General features: G+C 42.4%; 2 protein-coding genes across 4 annotated transcripts; one reads left to right on the top strand and one right to left on the bottom strand.

The window, feature by feature from the left end:
- The first annotated feature begins 116 nt into the window (after positions 1-116).
- Positions 117-2,908, top strand: LOC308311247 (dual specificity protein phosphatase 23-like). The gene is made up of 3 exons (XM_080757897.1): positions 117-264; positions 932-1,244; positions 2,449-2,908. Exons 2-3 carry the CDS (start codon positions 972-974, stop codon positions 2,659-2,661), a joined length of 486 nt encoding a protein of 161 aa, XP_080614023.1. The 5' UTR covers positions 117-264; positions 932-971; the 3' UTR covers positions 2,662-2,908.
- A 3,728-nt stretch (positions 2,909-6,636) lies between these two features.
- Positions 6,637-25,305, bottom strand: LOC308310534 (NXPE family member 3-like). Of its 3 annotated transcripts, none has more exons than XM_080756912.1 (7): positions 20,116-20,211; positions 13,412-13,544; positions 9,434-10,188; positions 9,226-9,299; positions 8,577-8,792; positions 7,606-7,838; positions 6,637-7,100 (listed from the first exon to the last, which is right to left on the bottom strand). In XM_080756912.1, the coding sequence occupies exons 1-7, from the start codon at positions 20,121-20,123 to the stop codon at positions 6,750-6,752; spliced, it is 1,770 nt and encodes a 589-aa protein (XP_080613038.1). In that variant the 5' UTR covers positions 20,124-20,211; the 3' UTR covers positions 6,637-6,749. The 3 variants fall into 3 exon arrangements, with proteins under 3 accessions (XP_080613038.1, XP_080613037.1, XP_080613039.1); XM_080756911.1 differs by lacking the exon at positions 20,116-20,211 and adding an exon at positions 17,951-18,030; XM_080756913.1 differs by lacking the exon at positions 20,116-20,211 and adding an exon at positions 25,218-25,305 and having other exon boundaries at positions 6,639-7,100.
- Positions 25,306-25,524: the final 219 nt, after the last annotated feature.

Here is a 25,524-nt window from a genome sequence, read left to right as displayed (position 1 = left end):
CCTCGTGTTGTGTGGGCATGGGCATGTTCTATCTTGCGTGCCAGGACAGCTAACTGCCAACAGACAGTGGCTCATTTCACAATGCAAATGTTGTTACGGTGGCGGGTGGGGCAAATGTTGTTATGGTGGCGGGTGGGGCACCCGGGCCGCCACACCCGAGACTATAGACTACCCTGGCTTTTATTTCCGTTCACATTCGGCATTTCGGCTCATACTGTGAGACTGACGACCTGAACATACACGCAGTGTCGTCTGAGGAACAAAGTAAGAGAACTATAGTTTCTGGCGACAGGGTAATGGGTTCTAATCTATAGTGATAGGCTAATGGGTGCATGTTGAAGAAGAGAGAATGGACATTGGAATGATTATGTTATGGGTGTGTCGTAGGCTATGTATCGGGTCATGTACATTTTTTACGGATTGTTGTGTATGCTTATGTTAGCATGGCTGCGTTGTGGTGTCACAAACCAAATGTCACATCCGCATTCTGTTCGAAATATCAACTAAAATGAATGGTAAAAGTATTTTTTTATTGTCACTATAGTCCTAACTAAGGCTTACTCAAAAATTCAGATGAATTAGTTTGCTGGTGGATTTCAAGAGAGACACACAATGTTGGATTTGCGGTAATCATATTGTGATTTATAGCCTACTACTGCTCTACTAAATGTTCGGAAAAGTATATTATCCCATTTTGTGGTGGGAACCACTTTTTGGTGTTTTAACTAAGCATTATGTTATACTTTAGCTATTGAAAAATAGCAGATCTACAAGCTCATAGCGTGCGCTATGAACTTGTAGATCTGCTATTTCTTTTTAATTTGTAAAAATGCGGCACAAATCTTTGAATATATATTCTTTCGGAGCAAACCTATTTTTTTTTTTTTTTTTTACGTCAGGCCTAAATGGGTTATTATTTTTACGTATACAGGTGATCAGTGAATCTTGTACCTGGCAGAGTGAACCGTGTCATGGCGTCATCCGTCACCCCGGCTAACTTCTCCTGGGTCGCGGTGGGTCAGTTGGCTGGAATGGCGTGTCCTACGATGACCGCTCACTACCGCCATCTGCTGGACAACGGCATTAAGCACCTCGTCTGCCTGTGTGAGAGCACGCCGCCGAACTGCGAAAGCTGTCCCGCGTTGGTCCTTCACCACATCGATGTCCCCGACTTCACCCCTCCGCGTCCAGAGCAGATCGATGGGTTTCTGGCTATAGTGGAGCGTGCTAATGCCAAGGGAGAGGTGAGAGATCTGTTGGTGAAGCACCGCTATATGTCTACATAAAGACAACATGCCTTAAGAGATGATTTTATGGCTCTATAGCAGTGATTCTGAACCATTTTCATTTCAAGGGCCCCGACGGTTTGACCTGAATCACACTACGATTCAATGGAATTTCTATATCTGGGACCCCATTGTATATTGTAAAATCACGGGTCCATTTGGTTCCATTTGTACACTCTCTGAGTTACAGTCCCATAAGGGTCCATTTGGTTCCTAACTATCATTTAGCTGGGGACCCCCTGGAACTCCCTCAAGGACCCCTAGGGGTCCCCGGACACTTCATGACCATAGGTGAGAGTAGGAGCACTTCATGACCATAGGTGAGAGTAGGAGCGAAGATTGCTCTGTAGACGGAGGGCTTTGCCTCCTGGCTCAGCTCTCTTTTTGTCAGTGGTTTATAACCACGTTGTGTAGTTTAATCACTCGTGTAGTTTAACCACTTTAACAAAAGAGTGGAAAAAGCACATCTTCAAGCTCACAACGTGCCGCTTTGCAAACTTTGGCCTTGTAGATTCACCATGTTGAAGTGTACCCGGCTTAAGTGATTTAAAAACAATGAATGACTTTTAAGCAAGCCATTTGTGGTGGAATGTGACCTGGTTACTATTAGCCTAACATTGGCAATGCACTATTATCAAAGTGCCCTGCAAATTAAGGCACTGAACACCTCCAAGAATGCATAAGGCCAGAATCCAATTTCTTAGGCTGACAACTATAGCTTTCTTTATTCTTTGAAGAATTCTGCATCACCTAGTGAAACTCTGTGGGCCACCATAAACTGTGGTGGAAAGTAACTAAGTACATTTACTTAAGCAATGTAGACCTACTCGAGTACAATTTTGAGGTATTTGTAGTTTACTTGAGTATTTCCAATTTCCAGTACACTACTCCACTACATCTCAGATCCAACTTTTACTCCACTACACTTTTTTTTACAAAACATACATTAACAATTTCAGCCTTACTTTGTATACATTTCAGCCACTTGAAAATAGACGATCTACAAGCTTGTAGATCTTTTATTATAGTACATTTTGAATTCCGGACTTTTACTTTGACTTTTACTATATTGACTAGAATTTGATACACTTTTATTTAAGTGAAAACTTTGAGTGCTTTTTTTCCTGCACCACTAGTGAGAGTGCTCCTTTCTTCCATCCAGGGCGTGGGGGTGCACTGTATGCATGGCCTGGGCCGGACGGGCACCATGCTGGCCTGTTTCCTGGTGAGGACCAGGGCTCTGGACGGGCGGCGTGCCATCGACGAGATCCGGAGGCTCCGGCCGGGCTCCATCGAAACGACGGAACAGGAGACGTCCGTGCACGACTTTTATCAGCGTCACTTACAGGTGCCTGCAGGGAAAAACACAGTTTAACGACCCATTCAGGACGGGAACCCCTTTTTGGTGTTTTAGGCATTATGTTATACTAGCAGATCTACAAGCTCATATCCATGGACGATTAAATTGAAAATGGGGGGGGGGTGTAACAACATATGTTCAGATGGGGGTCGGCGGCCAATTACAGATATTTTTTGGTGGTCCTTGACATGAAATAGTTTGAAAACCACTGATATAGAAACATAGAACATTGATTTAGAAGACATTTTGTAGAATCTGGTCTCAGTCATTCATGTGATTGTAAAGTTGTATTTATATTTGATCTTTCACAAAAAGAAGTGCCACATTATCTTTTTGTCATCCAATCACAGCCAAGAGTTCAGTTTTGTGTGGTCCAAAATATCTTTAATGGTGTGTTGTGTAATCAATCCAATAAGTAATGCATGCTGATGTTAAAGTCACATGAAGAGGAATCAACTAAACACAGAATCTATGTGACTATACATAGACATGAAGTGATTGTGAAAATATTTAAAACTTATGTTTACATGAAAGGTAGAAAGAATGTCTTGTAGAAGCTTGATTATTCTAAAATGTAACAATCACACACAAGAAACGTGGTTGATTTGCATCATAAACACTAATATAGTTCTGTCTGACTTTTTATCTGCATTGCTGTTATTAATAAGGGCTTTTAATACTGAGATGAAATTACAGAATGAAATGAAGAATCATTCACCAAGGTTGGCAATATTGTTGTTGATTGATACAATGCAATAGTGTCTTTCTCTATAGTACTGGTCTATAGAGCAGTCAGTGGTTTCCAAACACTTTCATGTCAAGGATCCCCAAATTGACACTAATTAGCCTGTGGGACCCCCGTTTGAAAAAATATGCCAGGGACCCCCATACGAGAAGATGTTTAGCAGTGATTCTCAACCCGTTTAATTTCAAGGACCCCCAGTTTGACATGCATTACACTATGGACCCCCATTTAAAAAAAGGGGGGGAATTTCTATCTCTATCTAGAGTTACAGTCCCACAAGGGTCCATTTGGTTCCTAACTATCATTTTAGCTGGGGACCCCCTGGAACTCCCTCAAGGACACCTGGGGGTCCCCAGACCCCACTTTGGGAACCACTGCTGTAGAGTATGCACAGGCATCACTTCTCCAACGGTACACGCCCCCCTCATCTAGACTGAGTAGACAGAGTTTGGAAGCACTCGTTGGAAATCACTCAGCGGTCCTTCTAAATGTCACATAATGCAGGAGGCAGCAGGACGCTGCGTTGTTGAAAACGAGCGCTTCCAAACTCTGACACTATGATCGCCTGCATGGAATGTCTTGACAGGAAGTAGCTCAGTCATAACATAATTATGTCTATGGTGGATTCTTACAAAACAAAAACTTTGCAGATTGAAAGAGGATAATTCAAGCTTTCCCTACAGCTGCAATGTTGGTGAGTGCCGCGCTATTATGAGCTTGTATATCTGCTATTTTTGAAAAGTAGTGAAAATGTGTGCAATTCTTGGAATATATGTTCTTTCACAGCAAACGTTTTTAACTCTTATCTTTGCTTCTGGGGGGCATCCCTGGAACAACACATTTACATAGGCCTATAATTTTTGTGGTCCTTGACATGAAATAGTTTGAGAACCACTGGTATAAAAAACATCAGGTTTTACAGAAAACTGGATCAGGGTTTCCTTTAGAAGAGGTGTGTACTGTGTAGAATCTGGTCTTTGTCCTAAATGGGTTAACGCAGACCCCTGAATAGACATTGTGTCATTGGGACAGCATGTTATCCTCAACTGTAATGTTAACCAGTAATGTTTACAGAGATTCAAATGAAGGCAATATATCTTCTTAGCTGTTGTCTCTGGAAACAATCCCTGAACCCTTTGTCAAGTCCCGTCCGTGGTTTGTGCCCCTCTTCGCACCCATTGGTTGCCGTTTCGTGGTTTGACAAAAATCCCCTCTCTCTCCATCCACTACCATTGAAATAACATGTTTTTCAGGTTGCTTCATATATATTGATGTTCTGTGAACTCAATTCTTATTTTAAACTTGGTGTCAGTAAAAAAGGAAACTCACAGATGCAGCATGGTGACTGGGCATGTCATGTTTGTTTTTATTTGTTTGTTAAAAAGGTGTTTTAGCAAATTCAACATAAACAAGGCGGAACAAGGCAGAAAGAGCCTGCTGGTCAGGGAATCAGAAGGCTGACAAAGGGCAGTGGTTGTTCCAATAGTGACTTGACTCTAAAGATCACACCCACTATTTATTTATATTACAATCCATTTTCCTGGCTTAAGTTCTAATCCCAACCAATACACCCCCAATATATGCATTACTCAATATTTTATCTATCTATAATATTCACATATGTACATCCCCACTCATTTCTGTATAGTTTTATAAATTCTAATCCCAACCATTGAAAACAAAAGAAGAATCACTAAACAGTTTTCAACTTGACAGTTCGGCCACAAGGGGGGGCCGTGGCACTGGCCAAATACCATAAACTCAGTATTTCTTTCTTTTGTATTTATACATTTTCAGGTTTAAAGACAAGACATACTTTAAAATATCACATACACATATACACACAAACCCTCCCCCCCCCCCCCCCCCCCCATTCAAAGGAAAGGAAAAATAATAATACACTTAGCACAGAAACAAAAACAAAATGTACACAAATGAAAATAACACTATACAATAGATCACAGTTAAGAGTTTTAGAAAATAAAAAATAAAATAAAACATTCATGTGCATACATACTTCAGCCTGTTAATGATGGGTGAAAAAAAAAAAACGGTTGCCACATTCTGTCGAATACTTTCGTTTTAAGAGAAACGTCATATCTTTTCCATTTGCAGCAGGTTGGTCAATTCTGCCAGCCATACATTAAAAGAGGGTACTTCCACTCCTTTCCAATGGGTCAGAATATTCCTTTTTGCGATAACCATGCCATATTGTTTGGCTTTATGTTGGTAATGACTTAGAAATGACAGGTCTTGAAATCCATCCAGAATAGCACAGATAAACTCGATATTAAACCATTTGTAAATAAGACTTTGTTTGAGGAACATTCTTTCCTGTAGGCCAGAGGTTTCTCAAACTAGGAAAATAGGAAGGTGGTCACACATCACGTGTCACTGGGTGTTCGTTCAGTTGTTCACACACAACCTTCCAGCAAGCACGCACGGTCAGGAACTGGACAAATTGGTGACGTCTGGATTGGGGGCCAGATCAGGTCAAACCAAGACTAGTCAGATCTGGCCCTGCAGAATATCACCTGATTTCAACCCACATGAATTCTGCCCACTAAGACGGACGTCCCTTGGCTGAATCAGAGAGAGTTTATTTGTTTATTTGGATCCCCATTAGCTATTACCTTAGTAGCAGCTACTCTTCCTGGGGTCCACACATAAAATACATTACAATTACATCATGTGAAATACATTTTACAAGACTGTAAGAAAAACAGTTAATTTTTAAATACAACTAAATATAAAACAAGTGATTTAATAAATATAACATCGCAACCATGAATACAATTTCAGTTTGAGTAGCCTACCGTTCCAGTATGAAAGATTTTAAACAGTGTTCAATGACCATCATCAAAAGCAAGTGACGTGAGATATTTCTTTAACTTATTTTTTAAACTCTGATCGAGGCCAGATAATTAAACTTAAGTCGTATCATAACCGGTCAGGATAAGAGCTATATTATTTCAACTGGAGGAGACGTCCTGGAAATGACATAAAGATCCTCCCCAACCCATATGATATGGGCTGTGATCTGTCCTGAACGTCACCGGAAGACGTTATCATAACGTCATCATGACATCATTTGGCTTGCTGGGCTTAGTTTGGGTGTACGTTCCCGCGGGGTATAAAGAACAACATTGTCCTTTTTTCCCCCACACAACAAAGCTAGACAACAGTGTAGTTTTAGTCATAGTCTTTTGAATAGTTTTCATTTAGTTTTAGTCACTTGGAATGTTTTTGTGTTTTAGTCGACTAAATGTCATAAGACTTTATTCAACTAAATCTACAGTTGATTTAGGGTTCTCAACGTTTTCGCCAGTGAAAAAAGGTAGTTGACGAACATCTTTTATCATAGTTTCTTTTTGTCGCCGAAAACCAACTTGCTCCTCTGAGGTGGGCAGACGTTGGACAGCACCACGTCCATCATGTTCTGGACGACGGGGGGCTGCGGGTGGAGGCTGTGAGGCAGGCTGTGGGCCAGCGTCATCTCCCAGGCGTCCACCAGGACCACGTTGCCCCCGAACATGGCCCGGAGCACCGCGTCCCGCCGCAGGGAGTACCAGTCGCTGTTGGTGAGGCTCTCGTAGAGGCTGAACAGAGCCTTGACGTTGGCCGTGCGGACCACCACGGTGGTCCCGGGCGCCCGGCTCAGGAGGCGCGCCACCGACCGGCGGATGCCGAGCAGTCGGCGGACGTAGACCTGAGTGGAACGAGGCAAAAAAAAAGAAAAGGTCATCGTGACTGAAAATGTCATTTTTGGTAATTTGGTAATTTTTGAATTATCATTCTGCTGTACAGGGGTGCCCAAAAGGTAGATTGCGATCTACCAGTAGATCACAATGGCTGTGCAGGTAGATCACATGACAATGCCCCTAAAGAATATTTATTTTTGGCATCTGCCACTTGAATTAAGCGGACTTGATTGAAAGGGGCCTGTCAGCTCAAACCCATAATGCAATACTTTGTTTTCAAGAGTGTTGCTCCATTTCTCCCCATTCCCATTTCAAGTGCATTCGTCTTGAATGTAATATAATGCCAGCGCCGCTATTCCAAAGCCATTTTTTTCAGCAATGGTATTATAATGTTTTCGACGGTGAGTAGATCTTGTTGAGCTGGTCATTTTGAAAGTATAGCTCTCAAGTCAAAAAAGTGGGGGCACCCCTGCAGTGTACAGTATGTAACCGCATGTAATCCATCCATGAGACCTCCACAGGGAACGTGCTGAAATGGGACCAGACGCTGAGGAGGACCACGGTGTTGGGTCCCCCGACCAGGCCCTCCAGCTCGTCGGCCACGTAGCGGAGCTGACTGACTGAGACGCCGCCGAAGCGGATGGGCGGCCCGTGGCAGCGGTAGTTCACCAGGATGTTGCGGCCGATGTCCAACGACATGCGCGGTCCAGCTTGCGCCGGGCTGTGCAGGTTGAACTCCTTGAGGTCTGGAACGATTCACAGTCGGAAACGGGTAAGGTGAAGATGTGCTCGTGAGTTGAATTTGCACATATTCCCACATTGTGAGTGACTGGCAGGCAATATTGTGTTCAAATGCCCTAATAGTTAGTCCCCGGGCCTAATAGTTGGCCTTCTGTTGTAAAGCTCTCTCATTGTCTCTAACTGCAAGATGTGTTTTTAAGCCTGTTAAAATAGCATGATAATTAAAATAAAGCATGATTTTAAAACAAAACGTGAGACACCAAAGGAGGTTATAAATGATAGCCAATAGGCCTATGGTCGAATATGACATCAAGGCATTTAATAGCGACTAAGGAGTAAGTTGCTAACCCCCGTCCCGCCAGTCTTGTTAGTTTGTAAACACAACCTAACAAGACTATAGTTAGGTTGCAGTTCAAAGCAGGACATACATCAAGTGCTTTACAGTTAGGTGAGGTCATATGGGTTATATCAAACACAATACAAGACAAAAGACAGTGAATGTGCATGAAGTCAGACATCGAGATAAAAATAGGCATGAGAAGGTCTAGCATTTAAGATATTTGTTAAGAGAAAATAATAATAATAAAATACATGATGGGAAGCCTCAATAAAGTGCTACGGTAGGGTGGAGAAGGCTAATCTGAAGAGGTGTGTTAATAGTTTTTGTTTGAAAATGTTGGTGGAGTTGGCCTCTCTGATTTCCTGAGGAATTGTATTCCATTATTTTGGTGCATAAATCATACCTGGTAAAGACGTGGTGAAGAACTCGAACCACTGTCTGGCAGTGGAGTCTCCGTAGATGAAGACATGTTTGTCTCTCAGGCACTGGCTGATGGCCGAGGCGTTCCGGAAGCGCTGGACGGTGACCCCGCCGCCCAGGGCTCGCCAACCTCCCTGGTAGTAGTACCCAGAGGCCCCCTTAACCTTAACGCCGCTGGGAGGTTTCACCTCCGCTTTGTCTGGGAGAATAAGCAAAAGATTTATTTTACATAATCAATTTATTTGTATTTTTGAGGGGCGCTTCTTATATACAGGTTTAAGCCTATATACTTAACATGGTTTTGTGCCCTAATAATACAGTTGTATGTGTTTAATTATGGCTATAAAAGGCCTACTCATTTATACGTTTATTTGCACACAGGCCTATAGGTGTTGTATAAAGGCAGAGCAGTGGCGGCCATTTTCTGGTCCAGACATCATTCATTCTTCCCATAGACATTCCCATAGACATTCCCATCAATATTCTTTTAAGCCTAGAACCAAATCCATCCAGGAATAGTATAACACTATGGCTTAAAAATTATATTTTTGGAAATCTCTGAAAAAATGAATTGGGTCTGGATCGACGGAACCACATTATACACTGTGTATATATAGCAGATTAGTCTTTACCTTTTTCCTTAGGCAACACACTGACACTGTCAGATCCTGAAGCATTCTTAACAGAGACTTTCACGTTGATGCCACTGCAGGGGATTACAAACAGACAACATTAATTCAATATTGAGCTAAACTAATGAGTTAATTCAATATTGAGCAAAACTAATGAGTTAATAAAACTCACGCCATTCTCCACTCCTTTTCTTTTCTTTTCCTTCACCTTTGAAAAAGTGTCTGTTCGTAAGTTGTGATGTTTTGCTTGAAGCCTCCAAAGGAGTGGTCCATTCGATCATCGCAGCTCAGCGTGTTAGGCTTATAGCAGTACCAGGGCTCCCCCGTGTGGAGGTTCGTATAGTTACAAAGCGTCCTTTCCTGGCTCGGTGGCAGACAGACATTACAAACTGTCTTCTCGGAGACCGAGCCTGAGCGGAAGCCACTCTGGAAGAACACCCTGCCTGGCTGTTCCCTGGTCAGTCTGTGCAGCACACCGACGGCCTCACTGGGGTGGACCAGTGTCACCTCCACCTGCGCACGGCCCTCCCAGAGCAGAGGGAAAACGGCAGAGTAGGACCCGTTCAGGTGGTCCACCACCTGGCCCGCCACGCCCGCCTCCAGCGACGGATCGTGCAGCCGAGCGAGCAGGAAATCACCCCCGTAGAGCTTGGGCTGACCCTGAAAGTCATGCATTCGGATGAGAGCCTCCAGCCGGTCCCCTACATGCCACTCTCCGGCTCCCTCTGCTGGGAGGATAGTGAAGTGGCTGTGTGCAGGGTCACTGGTCTGCTTGAAGGGAGGAGCGTTAGGAAAGTGTGGAGATTCAGGCCAGCGGATGGATTCTATTAAGGAGCGTTCCTCCAGAGCATCCTCAGGCGATAGCTCCTGACCCTGGCAGCTCCAGGGGCTGCTGTCGTGGTGAGGAGGAGGAGGAGGAGAACATTCTGGGGCCTTGGAGGTTGGGAGACTTTTAAATCTGGTCTGACAGAGGGTTAAAAGAGACCACATTACAAATATTAAAGGGACACTACTACACCCCTTTTGCAACCAGATCTTATTTGAACGATTTTTGGGAGACAATAAATACATCAGGACACTTAAAATATCTAAAGTAAAATCACATAGTACCAGGGCCGGATTTAGCCAGCCCCACTAAGGTGGGCAGACAGAATTTGGGGTGTCAAACCCCCGAAATGCATAGAAAACTATGCTATCATCATATCAGTTCATCTATCTTCTCCTTCTTTGACCAACAGTATGCTAACGCAATTGCCCTTCCTGACACTGCCCTCTGCATTTACCCGGGCTTGGGACAGCTTGTGCAACACAGGAAATGCTTTCTCGTATGTCTTCATGTGTTTAGACACAGTGGCCAGGTCTGTTTCGTTTGGACAACATAACTTGACCAACATTGGCTTTGCAACAATGAGTTCCCTTTTCAGAGTTGCGTAGTCTGTTCCAGTTCTAGTAAGAGCATGCAAAGGCTCCAACAAGGTGGAGTCTAGAAATCTCTCAGAATAGGGTACAAGGCTTGATATGGCTGTCATTAGGTCTAAATTCTTCTTTGAGAATCTGTTTTCCATTTTTGAAATGGCCCTGTCGATAATAATCTTTTGAAAATAGCAAATCTACAAACTCACAATCCGTCGCATCGTGACACATGGTGAGGTTGCAGATTGGCTATTTTCAAATACCCAAAATGTATATAGGGCTGAAGTGGGTAATGTATGTTTTGTAATAATAATCCAAATCTTCAAAGTAACTAGTAACTAAAGTTTTCAAATTAATATTGTGAGTATAAGTACAATAGTATACAAAGAATCCTGCAGAGTCAGCTTTTTAATATTTTGTCTGGATCTCTGCAAGAACCATGCTGGCTAATGTTGCAATTATTTCATTTTGAATACCCTTAGATGTGTATGTACTGTAGCATTGTTATTCATGCTCTTAGCAATAGCAGCTAGCTTATTATCCTTCGCTAAGGTATACTCAAAAGTACCCACATAAAAACCACAGGAAAGTGTTTCTTGTCTCCCAAGTGTCCCTTTAACAAGAGCGTCAAACAAAAAACGAAGTGTGCTCCCCGGAGCACAGGTCTTTGGCAGGCCAGGTTGCCTATAGATTAATTCAGAAACGGGTCTCATGGTCGCAGCTTACGTATTTCCTGTAGGCGGAGCCGACATAGCTGCGGTGTAAACCCGCACCCATTCTACTACAGTGAACGGCAGAGTGACTAATGTTAGTCTGCTCAAACGTTACACTTTTACCTGCTTTTTACTAACACTAACTTTACGAAGATGCCCAGAACATCGGGATGAACCTGTGTAGTTTATGGCTGCTCCAACAGTAGTGGCAACTGGCCACATTCGACTTTGGAGAAAAACAAATGTAAAAAAAAATACACTAAAATATACCTCATACTAAGCATTTAAAGTATGAGGTATAAAGTACAGCAGTTGTGTTCATAAAACAATGATTGGGTATTGAGTAAGACTGACGTTATGTATCTTTCAGGACCTTTCACTGCTTCGTCTCAACCATTACTCTATGGCTCTGGTCTCCGCCACCGCAGTGTATTTTTTGACATTCCGTTTTCCTCCAAAGTTTAATGTTGCCTCTACTGTTGGAGCAGCCATAAACTACACAGGTTCATCCCGATGTTCTGGGCATCTTTATAAAGTTAGTGTTAGTAAAAAGCAGGTAAAAGAGTAACGTTGGAGCAGACTAACATCAATCACTCTACCATTCACTATAGTAGAAGAGGTGCAGGTTTACGTTTGCTGCGACCATGAGACCCGTCTCTGAATTCGTCTATACCCAGGGCCCGCAAACATTGCTCATGGCCACTTGGAATGGTATCTGAAAAAAAATCACACTCGTGTGAAGTGAGGGGCGCCAGGTACTGTGCTGTAAACAAACATTAAAAGTCCATAGACATGGCTGCCACATGACGTCACGGTTAGTGCTCTAACTCTAACCCATTCAGGACGGGAACCCATTTTGGTGTTTTTAAGCATTATGTTCTCTTTAGCCGTTGAAAAATAGCAGATCTACAAGCTCATAGCGCGGCACCAAGTGCAGCTCTAAGAGCATTCTTTTTTTTTAGAATCGGCCTCAGGTCTAAATGGTACAAACATTCTTGCGATGTTCCTCAGAGACGTGATTTGAATTTGGGGTGCATGTATTTGGTCCGACGTGTATAGTTGCAACAGCCATGATTCTGACTTTCAGAATCAGAATCATTTTATTTGTCATTTTCCTATGTATTTGCATACAAAAGAACATGAAATATCGTTTCCCCTCAGTTATTGTCAGTGCAACATAAAACATAGAGCCTATTTAAAAACACAAGCTTAAAACTAAAACCAAACATGGACAAACATTTAAAAAGAGCCCCGGTACTACTTTGCGTAGTAGAAAGTAAACTATAGTCTGTGTTAGGCTGTGTTTTTTCCCACGTACACTTGGACTCGGTATGTCAAACAATAATATTAGTCGTAATTGTTTACAGTGCGGAGGTCTTTGGTTGCTTAGGAGATGACGAGAGTTATGACTAGTACTACAAGGATATCTAGAATGCCTCAGTCCAGGCCGCCCTTGAGCCTATAGTTCATGTTGAACTTCTATCGTGGGAGGTGGGGTAAACAAAATGAAGTGTCTGTTATATCATTGAGATTCAACAGATTTCATATATGTATGCCATGGTCTGGAAAATGTCTGGAATTGTCTGGAATTGTCTGGAATGGGAAATATTTGTCTGATGAGCACCAACTATACACTGCAATCGTGCATGGCAAAGAAAGCCAACTTGAATTTACAAACACTTTCTGACCACAAATCATTTCACAAGACTTGGGAAAAAAACATGTGTAACATATGGCCTACATGAAACTTGATCAAGCGCTATCTTTGGTACCATCAGTATTTTAAAAGTCCGGTAGTTTGTATTATTCTTTGATGCGCACACTTCTTGCCTTTATTTTTAAGATATTTTGTTTGGCTTTTCTGCCTTTTATTGATAGTTTCAAGTGAAGATTGACAGGAAAGAGGGAGGGAGAGAGAAGGGGAGAGACATGCAGCAAAGGTCGTCATGAACGGGACTCGAACACACAACACGCTGTCAGGCCAGAGCCTTATATGCCACTAGGCCAGCCACTAGGCCAGCGGGCGCCCCTAAATGTAAATTTAAACGGCCTCTTCTCACCTTCAGAATGTCGATGTCGCGCAGCAGAAAGATCAGAGATGACAGAGCCAGCAGGAAGAGGAATATGGCTGCATACGTGAGACGGCATTCAGGTAGATCCTTCCTTTTCCAACCTGGAGTCTTCATCTCACATCTGTTAGGAAGTGTAATAGTGTGACATTGCTGTGATCAGTTCCATTAATGTTATCATTGTTTATCGTTAATTTCTGACAGTAACGGCGACAGTGAGTGTTGCTGGATCTCCAACTGTTCCCTCTCGAGTGAAATCCCCTTTCGCCGTCATGACCTTCAGCTAAAACATACAGTAAGTAATATATTAATGCAAATGGCCAGTCAAACATTACCTAAACACATTACCAGTTGTCCCACCAACTGAGCACAAGGACCGTGCACGCATGCACGCACAAACACACACACACACACACACACACACACACACACACACACACACACACACACACACACACACACACACACACACACACACACACACACACAACTACTAGAAGTTTGTACTGGAAACGCACGTCTCTGCTCCTCATCTCAACCCTGTGGGTATTCAATGTGTATCATTACATTCTCTGGGTGAAACTCCCAGGGTGGCGTAGTCTGGTGGTTCTGTGTCCGGGCCATATAGTGCCCTGGTCACATACTGTACTGTATGTAATAATAATTTCGTTTTATTTGTTTTTCCATTTCATTAATTGCATTATTATAGGCTAATGTTGCCTTGTCTGCTACTATACCCTTGAGTATTAGTTCAGTTCAACGTTTTCTTCCCTGCCCTTAATTCTGCTCCCATGCACTCCCAGCATATAAACACTATTACTGCCAAAATGAGTCAGTATAGGAGTAGTCAGGAAATGTCATCATGAGCAATGACTGTACGTTTATCATGGTTTTCATTAGGAGTAGAATGACATCACATTCACACCAGGCAGCAGCAACCCAGTTTGTGTTAGCCTCGCCGTCCCAGCCTGAGAGGGCATAGCCGGCCCGGAAGTGTTGGGTCCGGAACATCCGTCGGATGTATTTTCCCCCGGAGTATGATATTTTTTTTTATCAATCACACTTTCAAACACGGAGAATGTAAACAGATTTGTAAAACGTCCACGGCATTTCCTTGAGTGCGGTACTTCCGCCACAATCATGCTATACTTCTGCCAAATTCCAGCAATGCACTCTTGCACGCGTGAGTTGGTGCTGGTTAACTTCTAGGCTTCTAGTTCCCTATTGGAGAACCCTCCACTTGTGTTCTCCACGTGTAAAACAGATGTACGTGTTTGTTATTGCCGGCTGTGACATTGGCTAATTAAAGAGCCTGCCCCCTGATCCTCACTAATACTATATATTTTTTTAAGCGTCTTCGCAGGCTATGACCTGACTAAGTGTTTAAATGAAAAATAAATCAGACAACACTTAGTGTGACACACAGTGTCATAAACTAATTCATAAAAAGAATACTAGCAAGCAACTAACAACACTCGCCCTTGCACAATCTAGGTAAAGCGCTTTGGATAAATTATTCCATAGCTGTGGAGCATACACGCTGAAGGCATTAGAATACGTTTTTGGTACCTTCAACAAAAGCTTATCTTGAGATCTGGTACCATAACTTGAAGTAAAGCACACAATCACCTGCCCCCGAGCTGTATCCAGGAGCTGTTCTGGCCTAGAGAGAGCTGTTACAACCTACAGTAAGGGGTCATTGCGAATGCAGTGAGCACTTACTATGAGACCTAGCAGATCATGTCTGTCTGTCTGTCTGTCTGTCTGTCTGTCTGTCTGTCTGTCTGTCTGTCTGTCTGTCTGTCTGTCTGTGTGTCCCACCTTTGTGCCCATAAATGGAGCTGAGTGATTGATGCAACACACTCCATATTTGGACGTATAGGCTAGCTGCTTTGGGGACATACAGTAACAGCGGGACAGACACACAGACAGACAGACATGATCTGCAGGGTCTCAGCTGCGTTCGCTTCCCGCGTTTGCGCGTCTTACTGGTATGGTTATGGCTAAGTTAAAAACTTAACTTAAAAATAACTTAACTTAAATATGTACAGACTATGAAAAGCTCCGCTTCTGGTGAAAAAAAATCTACAATTTTCCCGATTTACTAAAGTCACCGTGACATCAGCTTGTGACTGCAACTTGTTCCTGTTCTTGGTTAGAGTGGGTGACAATATATTATCACACGAATAGATGAAAATACCTACCTGGGTTCCATCCTGGAGGCAAATATCTTTCCGGTGATAAAATGGCCACCAACGTAATAAAAAAAGTCAACCAAAGAACAAGATTTCTATAGGCCTACATGCAGGATCTCTTCACTGGTCAACAAAAACACCTTGAAGACCCTAACAGGAGCCCTCGTACAAGGTTTCTTCGACTATGTTTGCAGCTCTTGGTACCACAGCACCTCAAAGGCCCTTAAAACAAGGCTCCAGACTTCCCAAAACATACTGGTCAGACTATCACTTGGCCTCACTCCCCGAACCCACCTCATCCTTGTTTCCATCCGGGTCTATAAATAGAACAACTAAAACAAAAATACATTTGTTGTGATAATCCTCCCTACTATAGAGTGTGCTGCTGACCATATAAGGAGTTTCTCCCTGTCCCCAGTTAACCCCTGGGGTCAAAACACTTTAGGTTTTGTTTTTGGCTAGGTGGCCCAGCCTTCATCTAATCAGAATAGAGAGGGGCCTTCCACCAATCATGATCGAGCCTTGGTGTGTGTGCTGTTGGGCCTTTTGCGTGTGAAAAAAAAAGAACTGTTTAGGGCGAAACTCTCATTTAAGTATGAGAGTCAAATTGTTGTTTATGACCCTAGACCTGCCCGTCGGTCACCGGCCTACTTGAGAACGATGCAACTTTGGAACGTAATAAAACCTGTTGTCAACTTGTCATAGCACCCGTTTTAACTGTCTGTGTCCCACATGGAGATCTCTGTTGTATCTGCCTGTTTCTGAAGAGACAGAGAGACTGACTGACTGTGAAAAGTGGACTGGTTAAGACAAGTAATCAATTGTCAGATGTGGGGTTGCCATGGCAATCAATTGGCTGAGGCAGAGGCTGGAAATTGCACAGGTGATATGGGGATTTAGGCTGATTATAAGGCCCACTGGCAGAGCCTGAGCAGAGCCTTTTGTGGTGGTTCTGGAGAGCCGTGGGACCGACGGACTCGATACTCAAATGGTTCTCGAGTTACGTGCATTACAACCGTACACGCACACACACACACGCATGCAGACACAGAGACGTGGTGCATTTATAGTAGTAGCTGTTGTAATATTTGAATGTATTGCTTACCTTTCTAAAAATGTGTAATATATGAACATTGTATGTATTTTTGTTTTGGGTAACATATTGTGTTTGTAATGGTGTAGTGCCTTCTACTGCTCAGCACCTTGAGGGCCCGGGCCTATTTAATCCATTAATAAAATGTGCCCATGCATCGTCAGCAAGCGCCTCTAGGCTGTAGAGCGATGATGCGATCAGTTTTCATAGCACTAATTTGACGGAGATTATCAATCTCCGTCTCGAGGCACATGACCGTGCACTTGAACTTGACGGTGATTTACGTCATGGGCCCCCGATGGTGTTTTAATTATGACCTGTTGTAATTAACTTGTAAGGCCAGGTGATTAGACTAATGTGATTAGAGTGAGGCAGCATTGAGTGCACCTGGGGGTATGCGGACAACTCGCCAGTTTACCAACCAATTAAGTGCATTTTAGTTTTACTTCACCTTCATTTAAATTGCATAGAGAGAGAGAGAGAGAGAGAGAGAGGATAGTTGTTTAGACTTAACACTAGAGAAAGTAGGAATGCTAAAAGTTTAAACCCCAAAGTATCGAAACAATGTAATTCATTAGTAAACAATTCCTGAAATGGTAGGCCTATACTTATCATTGGTATTCACAGACTCACCTTTTTATCATCTTGAAGACGGCATGTTAGCATAACGATGAAGACAGACAAGACAAGAATTTTCACCGTGGCTACTTGGTAAACTGGCGAGTTCTCCGGTAGTCCCCCTGGGTGAGCTAGGCTCATTCATTCAAATAAATTCATACAAATAAATAACCTTGAGATATCAGTTGGAGCGTTCTCCTCCTGCAGTATAAGAATTAGCAGTGGTGTAAAGTAACCAAGTACTGTAGCCTACTTAAGTAACATATAAATCGGTTACTTTGTAGATTTTGATTATTCATGCGAAACATACATTAACCACTTCAATTTCATGCCACTTGAAACTAGCCAATCTAGAGCTTGTAGATCTGCTATTTTCAAAAGATGTTTGAAAACTTGAAACGGGACATTCTGCATAAAGAGTACTTAAACTTTTAGTACTTTTAAGTACATTTTGATGCCAATACTTTTGGACTTTTAAGTCAAGTAGATTTAGAATTTCTGACTTTTACTCGTAACAGAGCAGTTATTCTATATTGCAGTATTGATACTTTTTTTTACTTAAGTAAAACCTTTGAGCACTTCTTCCACCACTGTATACTTGACACATTAATCTGAGAATCTTACCTGGCAGACGGTAGACCTTTTGGTTGCATCTAGTCATCATATCAAGAACTACATTACTCCAGCATTAGACCAGTCAAAACATTAGCCCTCCTCCACGCATCTTTGTCCTGTTTCACACTGACTGACCTGCTGATTTTGTATTTTAAGTTTGACTCAAAAAAGGAGAGTCTTATTTTATGTCCATCGCTGTCGCCTCCTACTGCATATTGCAACGAGTACAGACTAGTACATGTATGCACTATGCAGTGCATGGGGCTGGCCTGGGAGGATACAGACTGGATGGGCCGGCCGGGGAGTTGCTGGGACTCTTACTGCCATAAAACCAGCAACAGATCTTTAGAGAGCAATGACTAAGATTATAGTGTTTACTTTAAAGTTCCCGTACGGCCTGGCCCCTTTTATATTGATCAGAACTCTTGGACCCTTATACACACCACAAAGGGCACTGAGGTCAGCAAACAAGCTGACTAATTTAAAGGTGAATTCCACTCATTTTCAACATTTTACTATATATTCATGAATGAATGCAGCATAGCGTTGTGGCAGGATATGAAAGCACCCCATCAGCCCCCTCCCCAGCTGTGCGCACCAAACGACATGGCAATAATGTGCACCCCTGTATATATAATGCACCACGTCTCTGCGTGCGTGTGTGTGTGTGTGTGCGTGGTTGTAATGCAAGTAACTCGAGAACCCACCGACTTCACATTCGACACATGCGTTCCACACCCCCACAGGGAATGCAGTGCCCTGTAACGAGTCGGTCGGACCAGACCGACTCGTTCTCCAGAACCACCACAAAAGGCTCTGCTCACTTGTGCAATTCCCAGCCTCAGCCAATTGATTGCCATGGCAACCACACACCTGCCAATTGATTACTTAACCAGTCCACTTTTCACAGTCAGCCAGTTTGCCCTCTTCAGACACAGGCAGACACAGAGATCTCCATGTGGGACACAGACAGACAGTTAAAACGGGTGCTATGACAAGTTGACAACCGGTATTATTAGATTCCAAAGTTGCGTCGTTCTCAAGTCGGCCGGTGGCCGACGGGCATGTACAGGTCTAGTCTTGATGATGTAAATTAGTAAGGTGAGCACCTGGTTATTCCTGTTTTTTTTCTCTTAGTAAAATATCACTTTTTCTGGGAAAGTAGGAGGCCGAGAATAAGGTTGAAACCAAAAGTGAAAGGACGGCTGGGTCTACCGAATATGAGAATGTATTACTGGGCAGCTCAAATTCGAGCAGTGGTGTCATGGGTGTTCAGAGATGGGTCTCTATAGATAGAACAAAACTCAATAGCACGAATAGCACAATCCACTCTTCCATTTGTCAGTCGTTTGTAAAGGATTGTTTGATTTGCATGCTTGTAGATCAGTTTTGATTATTATTTTTGTAAAATATTTAATTTGGCCTTTTTGTGTTCAGGTCCAGGTTTTTCCCTTTATTCCATGAAACTCCGTGAATGAGGATGAACACAATGGCTAAGTTCCAGACCTGAACACCTGGACGGTAGGACCTCTGATTCCCTCCATAACTACTCCATTCATTCACAAACACTGCCTCACATTAGCCCTCTGACCTTGACATGACTTTGATCCTCTTAAGAGGATAGTGAACAACTGACTGTGATCTTGACCTCGACTTTTGGGTTGAATTTACTCTGATGTATATCTGAATTGTTGTTTATTTTATTTTGTTTTCTTTACACCTACTTCTGAAAGCAGTCCTAGTCCATACATATTCTTATATCACTAAGTATACGCTATACACTTTAGGCAGTTCTCGGTTATAGAGGGTCTACTCTTTGGAATGCTGTTTAATTCACAGTTTGAGTAGATCTAGATTTAGAACAGATTGCTAATAAATAAGTTGATATATATATATACACGCACGCACGCACACACACACACACACACACACACACACACACACACACACACACACACACACACACACTGTGTATGTACTGCATGTAATTTAGTATTTAAGCATATCTATTTGAATGTATTACTGGTTATTCTTTTTATTTAATGTCTGATTCTTCAAATTAGGGGAAGTTATCGATAAGCCTTTTGGCTTTTAACTTCTCCTGCACAATATTAATGTGTCCTGTTTTTAACCTTTTTATGTGCGAATAAATAAAACCTAAACCACCACGCCACCTGCCCATCCCTGAAAGTCATGCATTCGGATGAGAGCCTCCAGCCGGTCCCCTACATGCCACTCTCCAGCTCCCTCTGCTGGGAGGATAGTGAAGTTGAAAAATAGAGTCTGCAACACTGGTATGAAACTCAGCTCCACTGGTTTATTAGATTAATGCATGCAATGCATGCTCTATTTCCTAGGATAGTGAAGTGGCTGTGTGCAGGGTCACCGGTCTGCTTGAAGTGAGGAGCGTTAGGAAAGTGTGGAGATTCAGGCCAGCGGACGGATTCTATTAAGGAGCGTTCCTCCAGAGCATCCTCAGGCGATAGCTCCTGACCCTGGCAGCTCCAGGGGCTGCTATCGTGGTGATGAGGAGGAGGAGGAGGAGGAGGAGGAGGAGGAGGAGAAGAACATTCTGTGACTTCTTTCATATTCCTGAACCGATTATATGACAAAAGGTCTCAATGCTTCAAAAGTTGTTTGTTAACGAGCTGGTCCAGACGGCTTGCGCTCCATTCACTGCCATGTATTTCATGGAACTTCCGGTGTGAGATTTGCCACCGAGCGCGTCATGGTGCAGCCCAGTTGCACGTGACCATGACTTCTGTAAGCTTCCTTGTCTATTAGTCGGTAGCAGCGTGGTCAAAATTTCATTATGCTTTTAGCCTTTTACCCATTTTGGGCCTTTTGGTGTTGGCATTATGTTATGCTTTTTTGAAAAATAGATCTATACAAGCTCATAGCGCGCCACCGAGTGGCGCGCTATGAGCTTGTAGGTCTGCTATTTTTGAAAAATCAAAGCACGACTGACATAGAAACATAGCTTTTTCAGAAAACTGTTGACCTCCCCCCCACCACCTCCCTGACACCTGCTGTTGTGTCTTGGGACTGGGCCTCGAGGACGTTTCCCACTGAAGCCGCCGTGATAGCGCAGGAGGCACCGTGGCATGGCCTTCGGAAAGATATGCTCGGGAACAACACACTTTTTTTTTTTTTTTTTTTTTTTTTTTTTTTAATACTGTTTTTATTAGGCATTTTTTAAAGACAATTTCAGATTTAGACAATGATAATAAGTAATTCAGTTAAATAAAAATGAAAAAAATAACAGGCAATGTAAATGTTCCACATACAGTATAATAAAAAAAGACATAAGTGTAAAACAAAGAAAAACAGTTAAACAATGACAAGTGTGAACAGACAAACAAAACAGACAACAGGACAGACACTCTTGCTCTCAAACTACCAACATGTTGGGAACAACACACTTACACAAACACATGGGAATGAAGTAATGAACGTTCCCATCCAAGTCTCTCTCATGGACACATGTCTTTACACACAGCCGCCTAGTAGTTACATTTGAAAATAGCAGATCTACAAGCTCACAATGTGCCGCATTGCGGCATGAACTTGTGAAATTGGACATTCTGCAATATGAGTACTTTTACTTTTAGTACTTTAAGTACATTTTGATGCCGCCACTTTTGTACTTTTACTTGAGTACATTTTTAATACGGGACACTTTTCACACAGGCATTGACCATAATATTATGGAGGTCTTAACGAAGCCCCTTTTTCCCCATTTAACAAATTATTAATTACTTTATTAGTGAATTGCCAAATTGACCCATCTACTTACATGGGAAAACGCGCAATCTCCACCCCCTAGCGACAGCTGCATCACAGGCCACTGTTCTCGGTGTTACCCCACTGGCATGCTTCCTCTGCTCCCGCCGCAACACAACAAACAGTGGCCTATACAATTTTGCGCCTGGCCCACTGCTCAGACTTCACACACACACACACACACACACACACACACACACACACACACACACACACACAGTGACTCCCCTCGCTTATCTCCTGCTTTCACATGTTTACTTCCAAGTTCCACCACTTCCGACATCAACTGTAACTTCTGTAAATTCACATTTAGAATTTTTTTAAGATGTCAAGATTTTCTGAGATGATAGAATGGTGATGGATGATGATGCTCATGGAAGGGGAACCTTCTGAAAGCTTCATGGGCAAAGATAATCAACTTAAAAATAATTAAAAAACGGTCAAAATGACCTCTTGGAGACTTTCTAGTGTTAAACTTTCCAAACTACTTTCTGTGTTTGTGTGTGTGTGTGGCCAAGTGCTCATTTTGAGTGGGGATGCAACCTTCTTCAGTTCGCTATAAACACACTGAGCGTGACTTAAGTGCAGGCTACAGCGCACGCTCCGGCGAAAACGGCTCATGTACAAGCTCACAACATCATGTCATGAGTTCTCTCAAGCCAAAGCTCAAAATTGAGACGATTTTGGACAAAAATGCACCTGCAATTGGATCTGTGCGACTTACCAAATATATATTTGGGAGTACGTGCGACTGTCCAAACTTTCTGTGGTGCATGTCAAACTGGGGGTCCTTCATTCATACAAATGGGGCTCTGTGGGCTAATAATTGTAAATGTTGCCATGGTCACATTGCCAATCCAACCCTTGATGCTGAGTGCCAAACAGGGAGGCACTGGGTCCCATTTTTCAGAGGCTTTGGTATGACCCGGCCGGGGATCGAACACTGAAGTCCTTATTAAACCAGAAACCTAACCACACGTAGAAGCCACGGGTGAGTCTTAACTGGCCACGTACGTCGGACTATTGGTACGTCAGATTAACGTATGCCCAGCCCCCCTTATTGTCATTGTAGTCGTACATCAATTCATCAATTCATATTTCAATTCACTGAAATATATATGAAACTAAAAACTATGAAAACGAATACAACAAAAACACACACATAAACATACTTCCTGTTAATGCACAAACCCGTAATTGCACTTACGTAATTAACTTAAGACACCAGAAAAAAACATGTATTGCAGGATTTGCAGCAACAGATAATTTATTTTCTAACATTGAGTGTGACTACCGCTGAGCTGTTACTGAATCTGCTGGTCCCTGACTTGATCACTCTGAGCAAACAAAACCCTTCCACAGCCCTGGCATCAAACCAGTTGTGTCTTTCCTCTCCTTCCTATGCCTCGGACAGGATGGGTGGTTCGCACAGGGAAGTACAGTATATACAATCCAATGTCTGATAAAAAAAAGGGGGAAAGAAGCCCTGCGGCTTCTTGTTTATTTTGGTTTCCTGCATGCATGCAGTCAATTCTTCTCTTACATTTTAATCCCACGATTTTTGCAACCCATTTTTTCACCCAGCGTCAATTATCTAATGTAATCCTGGGCGCTATATACACTCTCTCTGCCAACCTGGGGAGGGCAGCGGACCGACCTCATGCTTCCTTCTATGCATGAGGAGTCCAAGCTGCTTCTTTTCACCTGACAGGGGGGAGTTTCCCTTGTTGGACGTAGAGCTTGGAAGGAACACGTTATTCCAACCAGTTCCTTTCCCCTCCATCAGGCCAGTGGGAGGTACAGTTTAGAGACCAGATTTACTGCTTGTTTTATGTGAGGGTACCTACCCTGCATGCACTCAATTCATCAAAGATTGTACCTTACATTACACCTAGACTGACTCAAAGCAGGAACTTTAGCAACCTCAGAGAAGGTGACCTTTGGAGAGACATGGCTTTCCACATGCCTGCAGGGTTCACTTCAGTGTTGATTTGTCGACTACGAACGACTTTTTTCACTGCCGAAAACTAAATGAAAACTAAGCTATGATGACTAAAACTAAGACTAAATATACTGACAATTTCGTCAAATAAAAACTAGACTAAAATGTTAGGAAGGGACTAGTGGACAAGAGATCCAGAAACTATTCAAATGACTAATGAAATAACTAAAATCTAAATTTGCTGTCAAAATCAACACTGTTTCTCATCAGCCGTAAAATACCGTTCACTTTGATGGAATCGACAAATATTTACGCTTTGACAAACAGAAAACTCATGAGTAAAGCCCAAACCACACCAACTGTACTTGCAACCATTATCCCCAATGTCAGTCACAACAATGACTGGCTGTCCTGCTTTCCTAAATGTTAGGGACATTAGTTTCAGATACTGTAGATTAGATAACTCCTTCCTATATGCACACTGTATTGCACAACTACTGCTAACGTCTGTACCAAAATGTGAATACTTTTCACTTTTATTCTAAAACAAAAAGAAGAAAATACTTTCAAAACAAAGTGCTACAGACATAGACAACTTAGGTAAATGGTGCATTTATACAGCGCTTTACAGAGATTGTGCATTATTTACATTCACCCATTCACACACACATTCATACACCGATGGCGGCTGAAACCATGCAGGGCACCAACCTGCACATCGGGAGCAATTATGGGTTCAGTGTCTTGCTCAAGGACACTTCGACACTAACTCTGGGGGAGCCCACAGGGTTTCGTACTGGCAACCTTGCGGTTACCATGCCCCTGTGTCACCACCGGCCAAGTCTTGCCACAGACAGTTTTTTCTGGTGATCCCTGAAATACCGTACTTCCACTTTCACAAAGTACTATTTAGTTTATAGTTCAAGTTCTCTTTCACTGCCCTTGCAATGCTCTGGCCCAGTCCCAACATTAACACTACAATATTATGGCTCAGTGAATATTAGAAGATCCAGTTAGTCCGGCAGCCAACAGGTTTATTTTGATTAAAGTGGGACATTTGGTATATATAGTTTATGATTCTTTCTTTTTTTTATATTGTCTATATACAGACATTCATGAATCCACTTGTTGATCGGCTGTCAGCATTGAGCAATTTGTTTTATAATGTGACCATACCATTAAATCAACAGTATATAAGGCAAGATTTTCACATTTCCATTATGCTTATATGTAGCATGTGACGTGTCAAACTATAGTTTTTTTTTTCATGATTAGTTTTGCACGAAAAACACTAATAACACTAATAACGGGGCCATATATATATATATATATATATATATATATATATATATATATATATATATAGCCACTTGCCCAAATGTGCCCAAAATGTACTGACCTCTCACATGTGTGTTTTTTGTGCTACAACACAGTGTCTTATACTAATCATCAATTTGAATACTATAAACTAAACATGAATCAACGTTCAACATAATATTTGTTACGTATACGTACAGTATACGAGAAGCACTATAGATAGATCAGTCTTACCTTTGTAGGCTAAAGATTATAGCTCTCCACACATACAGTATACAGCTCCTGTTCCTTTGTCCTGCTTCACACTGACTGACCTGCTGATTTGTATGTTAGGCGTTTTGACTCCAGTGGAGTTTTGTTTTAGTACAAACAGTTAGGGAGTGGTTATGAGTCAGTACGTGGGCCGGCCGGGGAACAATACAGACTGCATGGGGCCATGAGCAACAGGTCTTTAGAGGAGTTCGCTCTGAAAGAATATATATTCAAAGATTTGTGCCGCATTTTTTACGATTTTTTCAAAAATAGCAGACCTACAAGCTCT

This window comes from Protomyctophum bolini (assembly GCF_963924005.1).
Source record: "Protomyctophum bolini genome assembly, chromosome: 23".
Classification (NCBI taxonomy): domain Eukaryota; kingdom Metazoa; phylum Chordata; class Actinopteri; order Myctophiformes; family Myctophidae; genus Protomyctophum; species Protomyctophum bolini.
This window is presented reverse-complemented; position numbering and strand designations above follow the sequence as displayed.

Bases quoted from the DNA above. Each gene is read 5' to 3' on its own strand.
- LOC308311247 (XM_080757897.1), top strand. From the start codon at position 972: ATGGCGTCATCCGTCACCCCGGCTAACTTCTCCTGGGTCGCGGTGGGT. The intron at 1,245-2,448 runs GTGAGAGATCTG...TCTTCCATCCAG, and splicing joins GTGCTAATGCCAAGGGAGAG to GGCGTGGGGGTGCACTGTAT.
- LOC308310534 (XM_080756911.1), bottom strand. From the start codon at position 17,979: ATGCAACCAAAAGGTCTACCGTCTGCCAG. The intron at 9,300-9,433 runs GTGAAGGAAAAG...AATCCCCTGCAG, and splicing joins GAACAGACACTTTTTCAAAG to TGGCATCAACGTGAAAGTCT. The intron at 7,101-7,605 runs GTCTCATGGATG...CGTTCCACTCAG, and splicing joins TCAGCACGTTCCCTGTGGAG to GTCTACGTCCGCCGACTGCT.